The sequence below is a fragment of the Sarcophilus harrisii genome, chromosome 4, assembly GCF_902635505.1.
Source record: "Sarcophilus harrisii chromosome 4, mSarHar1.11, whole genome shotgun sequence".
In the NCBI taxonomy this organism is placed as follows: domain Eukaryota; kingdom Metazoa; phylum Chordata; class Mammalia; order Dasyuromorphia; family Dasyuridae; genus Sarcophilus; species Sarcophilus harrisii.
Genome location: NC_045429.1, coordinates 392,458,637 through 392,472,329, shown reverse-complemented (window position 1 = coordinate 392,472,329; position 13,693 = coordinate 392,458,637). Strand labels below are relative to the sequence as shown.

At 35.2% G+C, this 13,693-nt stretch overlaps 1 protein-coding gene across 3 annotated transcripts in view; it reads left to right on the top strand.

Annotated features, from left to right (window-relative positions):
- Nucleotides 1–13,693, top strand: part of LOC116423382 (mitochondrial amidoxime-reducing component 1-like) — a 42,366-nt gene that overhangs the window by 20,870 nt on the left and 7,803 nt on the right. For all 3 annotated transcript variants that reach the window (XM_031967086.1, XM_031967085.1, XM_031967084.1), the window contains exons 5-6: nucleotides 11,624–11,685; nucleotides 11,770–11,841. In XM_031967086.1, coding sequence (XP_031822946.1) covers nucleotides 11,624–11,685; nucleotides 11,770–11,841 — 134 coding nt within the window. The remainder of the gene's footprint in view (nucleotides 1–11,623; nucleotides 11,686–11,769; nucleotides 11,842–13,693) is intronic.

The following is a 13,693-nucleotide window of genomic DNA, read 5'->3' as shown; positions in this document are numbered from 1 at the left end:
TACTAAGAATCCCAAGCCAGTTTTCTCTACATTCTTAGCCTAGTCAAGATAGCAATAGGTATAGAAATAAAGAAACCAGATTAGGTCGGAAGTCAAATATTATACAGTGATTACATTGAGTCTATCTGTTTATATATACAGTCTAAATAATCACACATACATATATATACACTTATACATATGTCATATACAATTTATATAGACTCTCTTTTAATATTTTATTTTCTCCAGTTACATGTAAAATAATTTTTTACATTTGTTTTTTAAAACTTTAAGTTCCAGATTCTCTCTCTTCCTCCCTCCCCAACCCTTGCATTGAGAAAGGCTCATGTGAAATTATGCAAAACATTTCAATAAAAGTCATGTTGTTGGGGCAGTAGATGGCATAGTAGATAGAACACCAGCCCTGAAGTCAGTAAGATTTTAGTTAAAATCCGGCTTTAGACACTTAACATTTACTATCTGTGTAACCCTGAGCAAGTTATTTAACTCCAATTGCCTCACCAAAAAACAAAACAAAACAACAACAAAAAATCAAAGCAAAAAGCAAACAGAAAATCTTTTAAAAAATCCATGTTGCAGAAGAAAATATAGATTCTCTCCTCAAGAAAAATAAAGTAAAAAAAAAGAAGTATGTTTTAATCTGCATTCAGACAAAATCAGTTCTTTCTATGGGTGTGGAAAGCATTTTTATCATTAAGTCCTTCAGAATTGCCTTGGATTCTTGTATTGCTGAGAATAGCTCAGTCATTCACAGCTAATCATCTTATTTATTTATTTATTTTATTATACTGTTTTATTTTTCTAAATACATGCAAAGATAGTTTTCAGCATTCATCTTTGCAAAACCTTGTGTTCCAAATTTTTCTCCCTCTCTTTCCCCACTCCCTCCCCAAGACAGCAAGCAATCTGATGTAGGTTAAACATGTGCAGTTCTTCTAAACATATTTCCATATTTGTCATGCTGTGCAAGAAAAATCAGATTAAAAGTGAAAAAAAATGAGAAAAAAAAGCCAAGCAAACAAACAACAGCAACAAAAAGGTGAAAATACTAGGCTTTGATCTACATTCAATATCCACAGATTTCTCGTTTTTGGCATAGTAGCTGATCATTTTATAATATTGTTGCTACTGTGTACATAGTACATTTCACTTTGCATGAGCTCAGGGAGGACTTTTCAGGTTTTTCTGAGAGCATCCTGTTCATCATTTCTTATGGAACAATAGCATTCCATCATAATCACATACAAAAATTTATTCAGCCATTCACCAATTGATGAGCATCCCCTCAATTTCCAATTTTTGCCCCCTCCTCCTGTTTTTGTCTCTCTTTCTCATCTTCATTTAGTCATGCCATCAATTCCTAGCTATCCATACTAACAGAAGAAGATGAGGCTTTCATTTCAATTTCTTTCTTTCTTTCTTTCTTTCTTTTTTTTTGTAAGGCAATTGGGATTAAGTGACTTAGGTAATACAGTGATAATTCAATTTCAAAAAAGATAATTCTATTTCCTCTCAACCTCCAACCCCCTTGACTAAATCATGTCATAATTCTATGGTTATCTCCATAATATGTAGAGACTACTTTTGTGGGTTTTCTTCCCACATCCTTACTGGTCAAATAAAAGTGTAGGTAGCCCATGGATAGTTGAAAGTTCACAGTAATGTTACTTCTATTATTTTCTCGCCAAAACAAAATTTCTTCTTTACTTTTGTACATTCTCTCTCACCCCATATCTTGGCCTATTAGAAATCCTTTTCTGTAAATATTAGATAATAACATTTCTCATTCAATCACATTTTGTCTAAATTAGATAGATATATGAATGGGAATTAAGCACTCTTGTAGAACACTAATTTGGAGTTTTCTGTTTCATGTTGGGCATTAATACAACACGGTGATTGATTCATTCTGGTTTTATGTTTATAAATCAATAGTGTGTATGTGTGTGTGTGTGTGTGTTTGTATATGTGTATATATGTGCATTTGGGTTCAAATTTATCATTGTTCCATCAAAGATTTTAACATACATTTTCTTATTTAAGTTTTATGGTATTTTTATATCTATTTTATATATGAGGAAAATGAGACGAAGAGAAGTGGCCTGCTTGTGGCCCGCAAAGCTAATAAGTGTTAGAGACAGGGATTTAAATTCAACTCTGACTTCAAATCTAGCATTCTGTCTACTACACCCTTTTAATAAGTCCAAAGGCCCTCAATACTCATCTATTTGTCTTACCTATAGTATTTGATTTTACTTGATTGACTATTAACTTGATTGGTTCTTTTCAAATACAAAAGACAAACAAAAACAAAGTATTTGACACTGGCTTTTCCTTCCTCTCCTTCCTCACTGAAACTCCCCCTTTTCTTTCTGTTCTCTGTCTCTTCCTTCTTTGTCACCTTTGCTAGTTCTTCTTGTAAGGGATTTTAAGCTTTAGGGATAGAATTGATCAATCAATCAAAAAACATTTATTAAGTGCCTATTATGTGCTAGTGATAGAATGACCAAAATTAAATAGTCCTTGCCTGTAAGAGACTTACATTCTATCAAGGTAGATAGCAAGTTGGTCAACTCATAAGCATTTTTTAAGTGCCAAACATTGTGCTAAGTTCTGGATTTCTTATATAAAATGTGTACAAAGTATATACAACATAAATACAAAGTTTTTATGTGAGTGTGTATATGGAGAGAATGACATTGTCAGCTGGGAGAGATCAGGAAAAACTTCAGGTAGATGACATGAGCAGTTTTGAAGGAAGTAAAGATATCAAAGAGGCAGAATTGAAGAATTAGTGCATTCCAGACATATAAAATAACCATTGCAATAGATACAGGGAAGAAACTGGAATGACATTTGACAATAACAGGTGAGTGAAGGATAGTGGTTCCATTGACAGAAATGAGAAAGTTCAGAAGGGCATATGTTTTTGAAGAAATATAATTAATTCACCTTTGGATATGTTGAGCTTGAGATGCCTATAGGATAAATTATTTGAAATGTCCAGTGAGCACATGAACATGTGTGATTAGATCTCAGGAAAAAGATTAGTGCTAGATACATAGATTTTGAAGAAATCTAAAGAGATGATAATTAAACTCATGGGAACAAATAAAGTCACCAAATGGAAAATTAGAGAAAGAAGACAAGAGAATCCAGGGCATAATCTCAGGGTAGACCTATAGCTAGGAATGTGGTATCGATGATGAGTCAATAAAAGAGATTGAGATGAAGGGGTCAGGAAGTTAGGAGCAAAGTCAAAATAGAACAGTGTCATGAAAACCCAGAAATGAAAAAGTATCTAGAAGGAGAGGGTGGTAGGCAATATCAGATGCTGCATAAAGTTTTTGAAAGATATTAAGCAAAGGTCTCTGGAAACTCAAAATAAAGAAATCATTGGTAATTTTGGAGAGCAATTTCAGCTGAATGATGAGATAGACACCATATTGCAAAATGTTGAGAACCAAGAGTTGAGAAATAGAGGCAAAATGTATAGACATTTTTTTTTTGTAAGGAGAAGGCTCTGAAGGGAAGTATAGATATAGAATAATAGGTTGAGAAAATGATCAGGGATAGTGAAGATTTTTTAAGAATGGAAGAGTCAAAGTACATGTTTGTAGGCATGAAGGAAGGAACCGGCAGATAAGGAGAATTAACCATTAGAGAAGGAAGGATGCAGAGGTTGCAATACTCAACTGAGATAATGGATATAAGACTTTACAAAACTTAAAGCATTATATAAATACCAATTATTATTGTTGTTGTTCCTGTCACTAGGCCTTCATTCTATTGATGAATCCTTTCCCTGAGCTCAAGCAATGTTGATAGAGCAATTTAAGGGTGTTTTAGGAAATGTTTACTGGAAAAAATATATACCCACAATTTGAAGTTTAATCTACATTATTAAGTTTTTGAAGTCTAGATAATCAACAAAATAACAAACCTAGCCCTGATTTATAATAATTGCCCAGTTTCTGAGGTAAGTGCCATCTACAAATTTGACATTGGTTTCTTTACAAGTCTTTTTGAGCCAACTAGAGCAAGCCTCTGAGGGAGTAATTATAAAACATTCTACTGGGGAGGAATAGAAGAGATGGAATTAAGACTACATGCAAAGGATGTTGTCCTTAGGAAGAAGAAGTTTCATCTCTTTATCAGAGCCTGGAATAAAGAAGAAAATAAGAGATAGTTTAAAGGTGGGCTTTTTATGTAGAAAAGGGGTAAGATGGTGCTCACAGCTTTATTTTCTTTTTTGGGGGGGATGACAATGGCAACTTAAATGACTTACTCAGGATCACACAGCTAGAGCCAAATGTCTGAGATCAGCTTTGAACTCAGGTCCTCCTCATTCCAAGCCTTCTATCCACTCTGCTACATAGCATCCTCTCTATTTTCTTGCTAAAGTATGAAATGAGACTAGGGGCAAGGAGTGATATGGAAAGCTTGCAGAGAGAAAAGAATGTTTATATTTGCCTATGAGGATTGATATTCAGAATTATTTGGATAGGAGCAAAAGATTGCTTTGTTGCCATGAGATCCAAATTGAGATTAATAATATAAATGTGTAGTGGAACCAGTTAGATCAGTTGTGGAATTTTTCCTATTTCCACTTAGTTGCACAAGAGTAGGAGCAGAATCTAATGGGCAGATAGATAAGATAGGATTGGGGTTTGGTCACACAGGAATATAATAAGACTAGGAATTCAAGGGATCCAAGAATAAAAGATAAGTTCACGTTAAACTGGTTAACCATAAAGGTGAAAATGAAAAAGAGGGAAAGTAAACTGGGGACAGGAGAATACTGAAAGGTGGATGGGTTGGAGGTCCCAGTGAGAATGAAGAAAAGGTTCAGGAGGAATAAAGCATCAGAAGGAATTTGGGAAAGACCTTACTGATCATCTAGTCCATCTTCCTGTTTTTAGTGGTAAGTAAACTGGAGACAAGAGAGATTAAGTGATTTGGAACTCATGAATCTAGAGCAAGAGGCCATGTTATCTAACACCTCATTTTACAAATGAGAAACCGAGGAGGCCTGGAGATGTTAAATGAGCTCACTCAGGTAGGGAGAGGCAGAGCCAAAATTCAAACCCAGTTTTAGTTAAAAATCCATTATACTTTAAATTGCTTATTTTTTCCTTATACTGCTCTAGTGTAGGTATTGTTCAAGGTTTTACCCTTGGTCTTTCCTTCTAAGTTCTCTACTGTTCCTTCAATGCACATTAACTCCAAAATCTTTATTTGTAGCATCTGCCTGCTAGCCATCTCATCTGATGTCCTATCAGCACCTGAAATACAACCTGATTAAACTGAATTCATTGATTTTCATGTCAAGTTTGCTCCCTTGAGGTGTAATTTATGCAGTAGAGCATCATTTAAATGCATACTTGTTGCTTTGTATTAGAATGCAGTTAAGAGAATCATTTTGATGTATTCTTATAACATATGGCTTATAGTTAATGCACATTTCCTTAACTCAGAGTAGTTTTCTCTGCTTATTTTTATATTTTTGTTTGTGACACCATTATACTCGGAGTCATCTGGGTTTGATAGCTTGTCAGGTAATATCAGTTTCTCCTTCATAGCTGATTTTTGTTTTTCTTTCTTATTATTACTACCCAGCCACCTCTTCCCTTCCCTCTGTTTCTATCCAATATACAATTACTTAATCTCTGGCTCATACTCTCACCTATTTATACGATGAACTCCTCTTGCCCTCCCCTTCCCCACCCCCTTTAGCTTTCTTTTTCTTGTTTTATTTAGTCACCTTCACTCAGAAAATGATTTAAAACGATATACTTAATTAGACAAATGAATAATAAAAGCTGAATCATCTATTGGGTGCAACATCCTAGGTTCTATGCACACCTTGCCAGGAAAAACCCTATGGTTTTATACTCATTTCCCTTGGTGCTGGTGACAACTAGGTGTCTCATTGGATAGAATGATGACCTAGAATCAGAATGTCTTGAGTTATTTAGCTTCAAACATTTACTAGGTATGTAACCATGGATAAATCATTTAATCTCTCAGTTTTCTCAACTGTATGATGGAAATAACAATAATACCTCCTAGAGTTTTGTAAATGATGTAACATGTAAAAAATTTAGTGCAGTGCTTAGTCACTTATAGAAATTTTTGTTTCCTACTTCCCTTCCCTTCCCTGTTATAGACTTCCAACTAAAGTCTGGGCCATGGGGCCAAAGGATAATGATCTGGTCACAAATATCTTAGTTCTGCATGGAATTAGGGAGACACAATCTAATCTCATTCTAGGTATGGTATCTGAAATCTAGAAGAACTCCTCTTTTCTAGTGCTGTCTTCCCCAATGGCATCTTTTCCCTATCACAGTGTTCTGCTTAATCTATCAGACTTCATACCTGAATATTTGTTTGCTCTCGAAACCTGAATTTCACTGAGATTTAGATGTGTCGAATCTAAGAATATAGGGATAAGCAATATGCTGGAGGAGAAAGAATAGTGAATTTAGAGTCAGAGGAGTTGGTTTCAAATTCTGCCTTTAATTACTTATATCCTGTGTGATCTTGGAAAAGTCACTTAACTACTTTGGGAGTATTAGACTTTGTAGACTCAGAAGTTCTTTCTAGCTTCAAAACTATGTTTCGGAGTCACTAAACTTGTAATCTTAAATGAAAACTGACAATATAATTTTTGGAGAACTATTATAAGATTATAGAACTAGAAGGAACCATAGAAGCAATCTTGTCCAACTACTTCATTTTACTTTTGAGCATTAGAACAGTTCTGTAATTTGCCTGAGCTCACACAGGTAGTAAAATATAGAGCTCATTGGCTTGGGCTGAGATTAAAACTCAGGACCAATGACTCCAAATTCAGCACTTCAAGTTTATTGCTCTTTTCATTGTATCTTGCATCCATTCCCCATGATCTTCAAGATAAAACCTAAGGGATGATTTCAGAAAGGCCTGGAGAGACTTACATGAACTGATGCTAAGTGAAATGAGCAGGACCAGGAGATCATTATACACTTCAACAACAATACTATATGATGATCAATTCTGATGGACATGGCCATCTTCAACAATGAGATGAACCAAATCAGCTCCCACAGAGCAGTAATGAATTTAACCAGATACACCCAGGGAAAGAACTCTGGGAGATGACTATGAACCATTACATAGAATCCCCAATCCCTCTATTTTTGTGTGCCTGCATTTTTGATTTCCTTCACAGGCTAATTGTACACTATTTCAAAGTTTGATTCTTTTTGTATAGCAAAATAACTGTTAGGACATGTATTCTTATATTGTATTTAATTTATACTTTAACATATTTAACATGTATTGGTTAGCCTGCCACCGGCGGGGAGGGGATGGGGGAAAGGAGGGGAAAAATTGGAACCAAAGGTTTGGCAATTGTCAGTGCTGTAAAATTACCCATGCATATAACTTGTAAATAAAAAGCCATTAAAAACAAAATAAAACAAACAAAAAATCCCACCAAAAATAAATAAAATATATTGAAAAAAAAAGATAAAACCCAAGGGGTAGCTAGATGTCACAGTGGATAGAGCACCCACCCTGGAGTCAGGAGAACCTGAGTTCAAATTTGACACTTAACACTTTCTAAGTGTATGACCCTGGGCAAGTCACTTAACTCCACTTACCTCAGCAGGAAGAAAAAAAAAATTTAATCCAGAATCTTTAGCCTAACAAATCACCTGTCTTCTCATCAGCTTCTTCAATTCAGTTTCTATAGCAACTTTGCCCCCGTGTGGTCACATTTATATAGCAGGGCTTATTTGTTGCTTGTGTAAGAATGCAATTAGTACTTGTTCTCTGAGTTTTCAAGACTTTCTGCAAAATGGCCCTCAGATCTCAATTTTATCTTCTTGGTTCATCTACCTTATTGTTTTTTATATAAGCCATACTGTGCAGCAAAACTGTGTTTATTTATATTTTTTGTTTTTGCTATTGCTACCTTAATATACCACCCCACCCACCTGACTTTCCCAGTTGAAGTTCTTCTAGGCTTAGTTCTTATTTGTTCCCTCTTTTGAGGGAGCTGATTACTCTAGCCAGAAGTGAAAATGATTACTCTCTGCACCTCCGTTATGGCACTTATAGTTTAGCTTATATTCTAGTTATTTTTGTACTTAGAAACTAAGTTTTTATAAATCATAAATACTTTTTTTTCTGAAGCAATTGGGGTCAAGTGACTTGCCCAGGGTCACAAAGCTAGGAAGTGTTAAGTATCTGAGGTCACATTTGAACTCAGATCCTCCTGACTTCAGGGCTGGTGCTCTATCCACTGAGCCACCTAGCTGCCTCAATCATAAATACTTAATATATATTTATTGGATTATATTTATATAAAAATAATAATTATAATAAATAAAAATTTATATTATAAATAGTTGAACTTCTCTACCTGGGTGTAACAGTTGTGTTGGAACACAGGGACTGAGGGTACATGTGACAGATTTATAGAGATCTGAAATGGTTAATATTCCCCCAAGAAAGGCTAGTTCTTTTGCCTTTATGGAAAAAAGGAAGATTATTCTAACTAGATGGTCATTCCTTTGCTTTCCTTTCTTTGAGAGGAATATGAGACTAGAATTTTATCTATCAGTTATCAGATATTTCAAATCTAGTGATATGATGCTTTCGGTTTTATCTGGTTGCTCTGGATAGGAAGCAATCTTATCCCAGTCTGGGAAGATAACAGCTTGATCTTAATCATATTAGCTCCTCTCCAGCTAAATGCTTGTTATAGAAAAGATAATCACAGATAACAGAAAAAATATATTTATCATAGCAAGCGATAACACAGAAATGAAGGGAAGTAATTCAGATTAAGGTGATAGATTTTTGTTGTTCAACTGATTGAGTCATATCTGAGTGTTCCTGACCCCATTTGGGGTTTTGGGGCAATGAACTGGAATGGTTTGCCATTGCATGCTCCAGGTGAGGAAATTGAGACAAACAAGGTTAAATGACTTTCCCAGGGTCACACAGATAGTAAGTGTCTGAGGCCATATTTAAACTCAGGTTTTCTTGAGTTCAGGCCCAGTAGATTGAAAGCTGGCCATGGAGCCAAGAGTACCCAGTTCAAGTCCCATATGTGACTTATACTGGCTAGGTCCACAGGTAAGTAGATTAAATGTTTTAGTCAACCCTTTAACATAGTGAATTGCTAAGAAAATAGTTTCTTGAGTTGTTAGGATTTTCTCTACCAGATATTTCTTATATGAATAAAAACAGATCCAGTCCCTATGCCTATGATTTTTATTAGTTTCTTGCTTCAGCTTTCAGATTTTATGTGAACACATCGCCCTCATGTGGTAAAATCCTATATAGGGCAGATCTTTACTAAATGGTTGCTCTCATAATTCTGGTATAAGAAGTAAAAAAAAGGAATAATTTTTCTGATTCCTCTCCCCCCCACCCCACCTCATCCCCAGTATAGCAATATACACATCAGTGTATATATAGCATGCACATTAGCTCAATTAAGGCCATGTTTTGAGAAAATATTCTTTCTCATGGTAATAAGCCATGGCTTTCAAATTGTTAACAGAAAGATCTATAAAAAGCCAAAAATCCAGGTGAACATTTAAATCACTTGTAGAATATGGTCTTTGCCCCATCATACTTGAGGATCACTTGTTTCAGTTATGTCCAACTCTTTGTTACCACATTTGGAGTTTTCTTGGCAAAGATACTGGAGTGGTTTGCCATTTCCTACTCTAGTTCATTTTACAGATGAGGGAATTGAGACAAACGGAATTAAGTGACTTGCTTAGCATCATACCACTATGAAGTGTCTGAGACCAGATTTGAACTCAGGATGATGAGTCTTCTTGACTTCAGACCCTGGTACTCTTATGCACTGAGCCACCTAGCTCTCTCCCTATCATACTATGTGCATACAGCACTCATTGCTAATGGACTTTGTAGTATGTAGCTGTCCTTTTTCTCCCCATTATATTTCTGATTTCTATCTTCTTTATTCTTTCAGCATGTTCACGTCATACCTATTTTTCTTTTTTATTTAATTTTTTGAAGTCTTTTGTTTGAATATAATTATAATAATAGCCAGCATTTTAAGGCTTACAAAAATGTTACATATCTTACTTTTGAAATATTCCTTTTATGCTTTCTTTTTCCTTTCCTAGAAAGCCTTCCCTTGTAATAAAAATTTTTTAAAAAGAAAAAAAAGCAGTTCAGCAGAACTATTGACAACATAGACTATATCTGAAATTGGATGTAAGATTCCATACCTATAGTATCTAGAATGGAGAGAGGAAGGTTAATTTTCACATCTCCTCCAGGTCCAAATTTTATTATTGTAATTGCATAGCTTTAATTTTCATTTTGTCATTCCTTCTACTTACATCTATGTAGTGATTGTTTTCCTACCTCTTTTTATTTTGCACTTTAGTTTGCATCAGTTTGTATGTCTTTCTTCTTTGAATTCTTCATTATGATATTTTTTAGTGCAGTAATATTTTATTAAATTTTTGAGGCACAGTTTGTTCAATCATTTCCCAACTGATGGGCATCTAACTTTTTCCAGTTCTTTATTATCACAAAAATACTACAATTAACTTTAGGAGATCATTTAGTCCAAGATGAGAAAACTGAGGCTCAGAAAAAGTAAATGATTTGCCAACGTTCACATAGGAAACAAGCATTTATTAAGCACCTATGCCATATAGGCATAGTCAGTTCTAAGGAGATGAGTTTTGTCAGGTTTTGGACATACAGGAGATGAAGTAAAAGGAGGGAGAAGACATTCCAGTTAGGTAGGGAAGAGTGCATATAACAAAGGCAGGACAAGGACAATAAAACTATCGATATATTCTATTCTCTCAGGAAAGGCAGTTTGTTAATTCTGAAAAGAATTTTGAATTAAGAATCAAGAACCCCAAATTCTAAGTATTATCTAAGTACTGAATTCTCTGCTTATTATGTCTATAATCATGGACAAATCTGTTATTCTTTTAAAAAATTTGTTACCCTTTTTTTCCTGAGGTAATTGGGATTCAGTGACTTGTCCAGGGTTACACAGCTAGAATGTGCTAAGTGTCAGAGGCCAGATTTCAACCCAAGTCCTCCTGACATCAGGGCTGGTGCTCTATCCACTGCACCATCTAGTTACCCTTTTTGATCCTCAATTTTCTCGTCTGTAAAAGGGGCATAATAATATTTGCACCCATAGAGTTGCTTCAAGGATCAAATGAAGATACTGTCTAATTTATATTTTAATATATTTAACATCTACTGGTCATCCTGCCATCTGGAGGAAGGGGTGGGGGGTAAGAGGTGAAAAATTGGAACAAGAGGTTTGGCAATTGTTAATGCTGTAAAGTTACCCATGCATATAAACTGTAAATAAAAGGCTATTAAATAAAAAACAAAAAACAAAAAATAAATGAAGATACTGTATATGAAAATGCTTTGTAATTATAAAAATTATGTAATTGTACTATACAGAAGTAAGTTGTAGCTGGTGTTTGCATTATATTTTTGTTGTGTGACTTTGTGCTAAATAATTTAGAAGCAATTTTTGTACTGGGTTTTCAAGACAAATACTTCAGGAATAATGCCATAAATGGGAATTTTGCTTAATTTTTAGGATTCTTGGAATGAAATACTCATTGGTGATGTGGAGATGAAGAGAATAATGGCTTGTGGCCGGTAAGTGTTATACATCCATTGGAAAAAAAATGATACTGTCTCTTATTTCCAGCTATAATCTAATGTGTGCTGTCTTTTGTTTAGATGCATTTTAACAACTGTAGATCCAGACACTGGCATTATGAATAGGAAAGAACCTTTGGAAACCCTACGAAGGTATGACAAAACTGATTTATTATTATTATTATAATATTATATATTATTATATATTACATACATATATATTATTAATATTATAAATATTAGATCTATGTATCCAGGACAGATAATACCTAATGCTTACAATCACAAGAGTTTTGATTTTAAATGGATCCTAGGGACTAACTAGGGTTATCCTTTAATTTTTTAGATGAGAAAACCAGACCTGAAGATAATCATAATAATAATAACAATAACCTACTTTTATATATTACATTATAGTTTACAAAAAGCTTTAGATACAGTACCTCACAAGAAGTGAATTGGCCAGGGTTACATATACAGTAGTGGAGCCAGATTTTAAGCCCAGGTTTTCAGACTCCAAATCTCTCTTTTCCTCTCCTTGTCTCACCTCTCTTCTCTTCTCCTCCCTTCTCCTTTCCTTCATAGAAAACTGTATTGCTTCCATTTGAATTATCTTAGAAGATCTCACACAGGGCAAGCACTCATAAGGTGGTCAGAAAAAGTGATACACGAACACTCTCAAAATCTCTCTTAAGAACTTTAGTATCCATTGTATGACATAGGAGACACTATCACAGGACCACTCAGCATGGTGTGCCTTCATTAAGAGAGTTGCTGTGCTCTATGAGCACAGCAGAATTGAAATAACTCAGAAAAAAAAGTGAGATAAGCAAAGTTAGAGAAGTTACCTCAAATGTTCCTAGGGACTATTTATGTCCTATCTGTTGCAGAGCATTCCACACTCATATTGGTCTGATCAGTCATAGTCAGACAGATTAGCTTGATTCTAACATGCTGATGTCATTTCGATTTTCTTCAAGAACAAAGGATAACATCGAACCAATCTCTTCTTCCTCCTCCTCCTCCTCCTTCTCTTCCTTTTTCTCCTCTTCCTTCTCCCCTCATTTTCCTCTTTCTTCTTTTCCTCCTTCTTTTTCTCTTCTTCCTCTTTCTCTTCTTTCTCCTCTTCTTCCTTTTTTTCCTCTTTCTTCTGTCCTCCTCCTCTTTCTTCTTCTCCACTTCCTCCTTCTCCCATTACAACTACTACCACTACTACCACCACTACTACTGTTACTTTTTCCCTCCTCTTCTTCCTCTTTTTCCTCCTCTTCCTCCTTTTTCTCCTCTTCCTTTTCTTCCCTCTTCCTCCTATTACTACTACTGCCACCACTGACTACTACTACTACTACTTCTCTTCCTTCTCCTTCTCCTTTTCCTCCTCCTCCTCTTCATCCTTCTTGACATTCTTCTCTTCATTCTCCTCCTTTTCATCCTTGTCTTTCTCCTTCTCTAAATCTTTATCCATTGTACTACCTAGATGTCTCTATTATGTGACTCTCTTAAAGGGTCTTAGCAACAAGGGTCCTTTAAACAGAAAAGCCTGGCTTCTTCACATTGTTCTTCCTGATGGAATGGATGAATCACTGAAGTCACTTTGGAGACTCACTGTTGTACCATTTAAATGTTACCTCCTTTCCTCTTCTCAGATGGTGCATGATCTTGTACTTTCACTCAGTCACCTTCACTCACTAGAGTGAGAAAGTTCACTTTGATTCTCGTAGCTCTATGGCTCCTAGAGCCCTCTGTGAAATCTCCCTATATTTTCTGCTCTTCCTCCATTTGTGTTGGAGGGAGATAATTGACTCCAGGCACAAAGGTAAATGCAATAAGAATGTGCAACCAGGAGCTGATGCCCTTGTGCTGATCTGTTACAAGAGTTCATATATTCCAACAATTTGGGCCTAATTGCCTGTAATGCTCCTTGAGACAGCATAGTCAAGCTAGGTGTCTCGCTCTTATCTCTTCCTGAGATTTAAATTGTCATAAGTGTAATTTATATACTCCC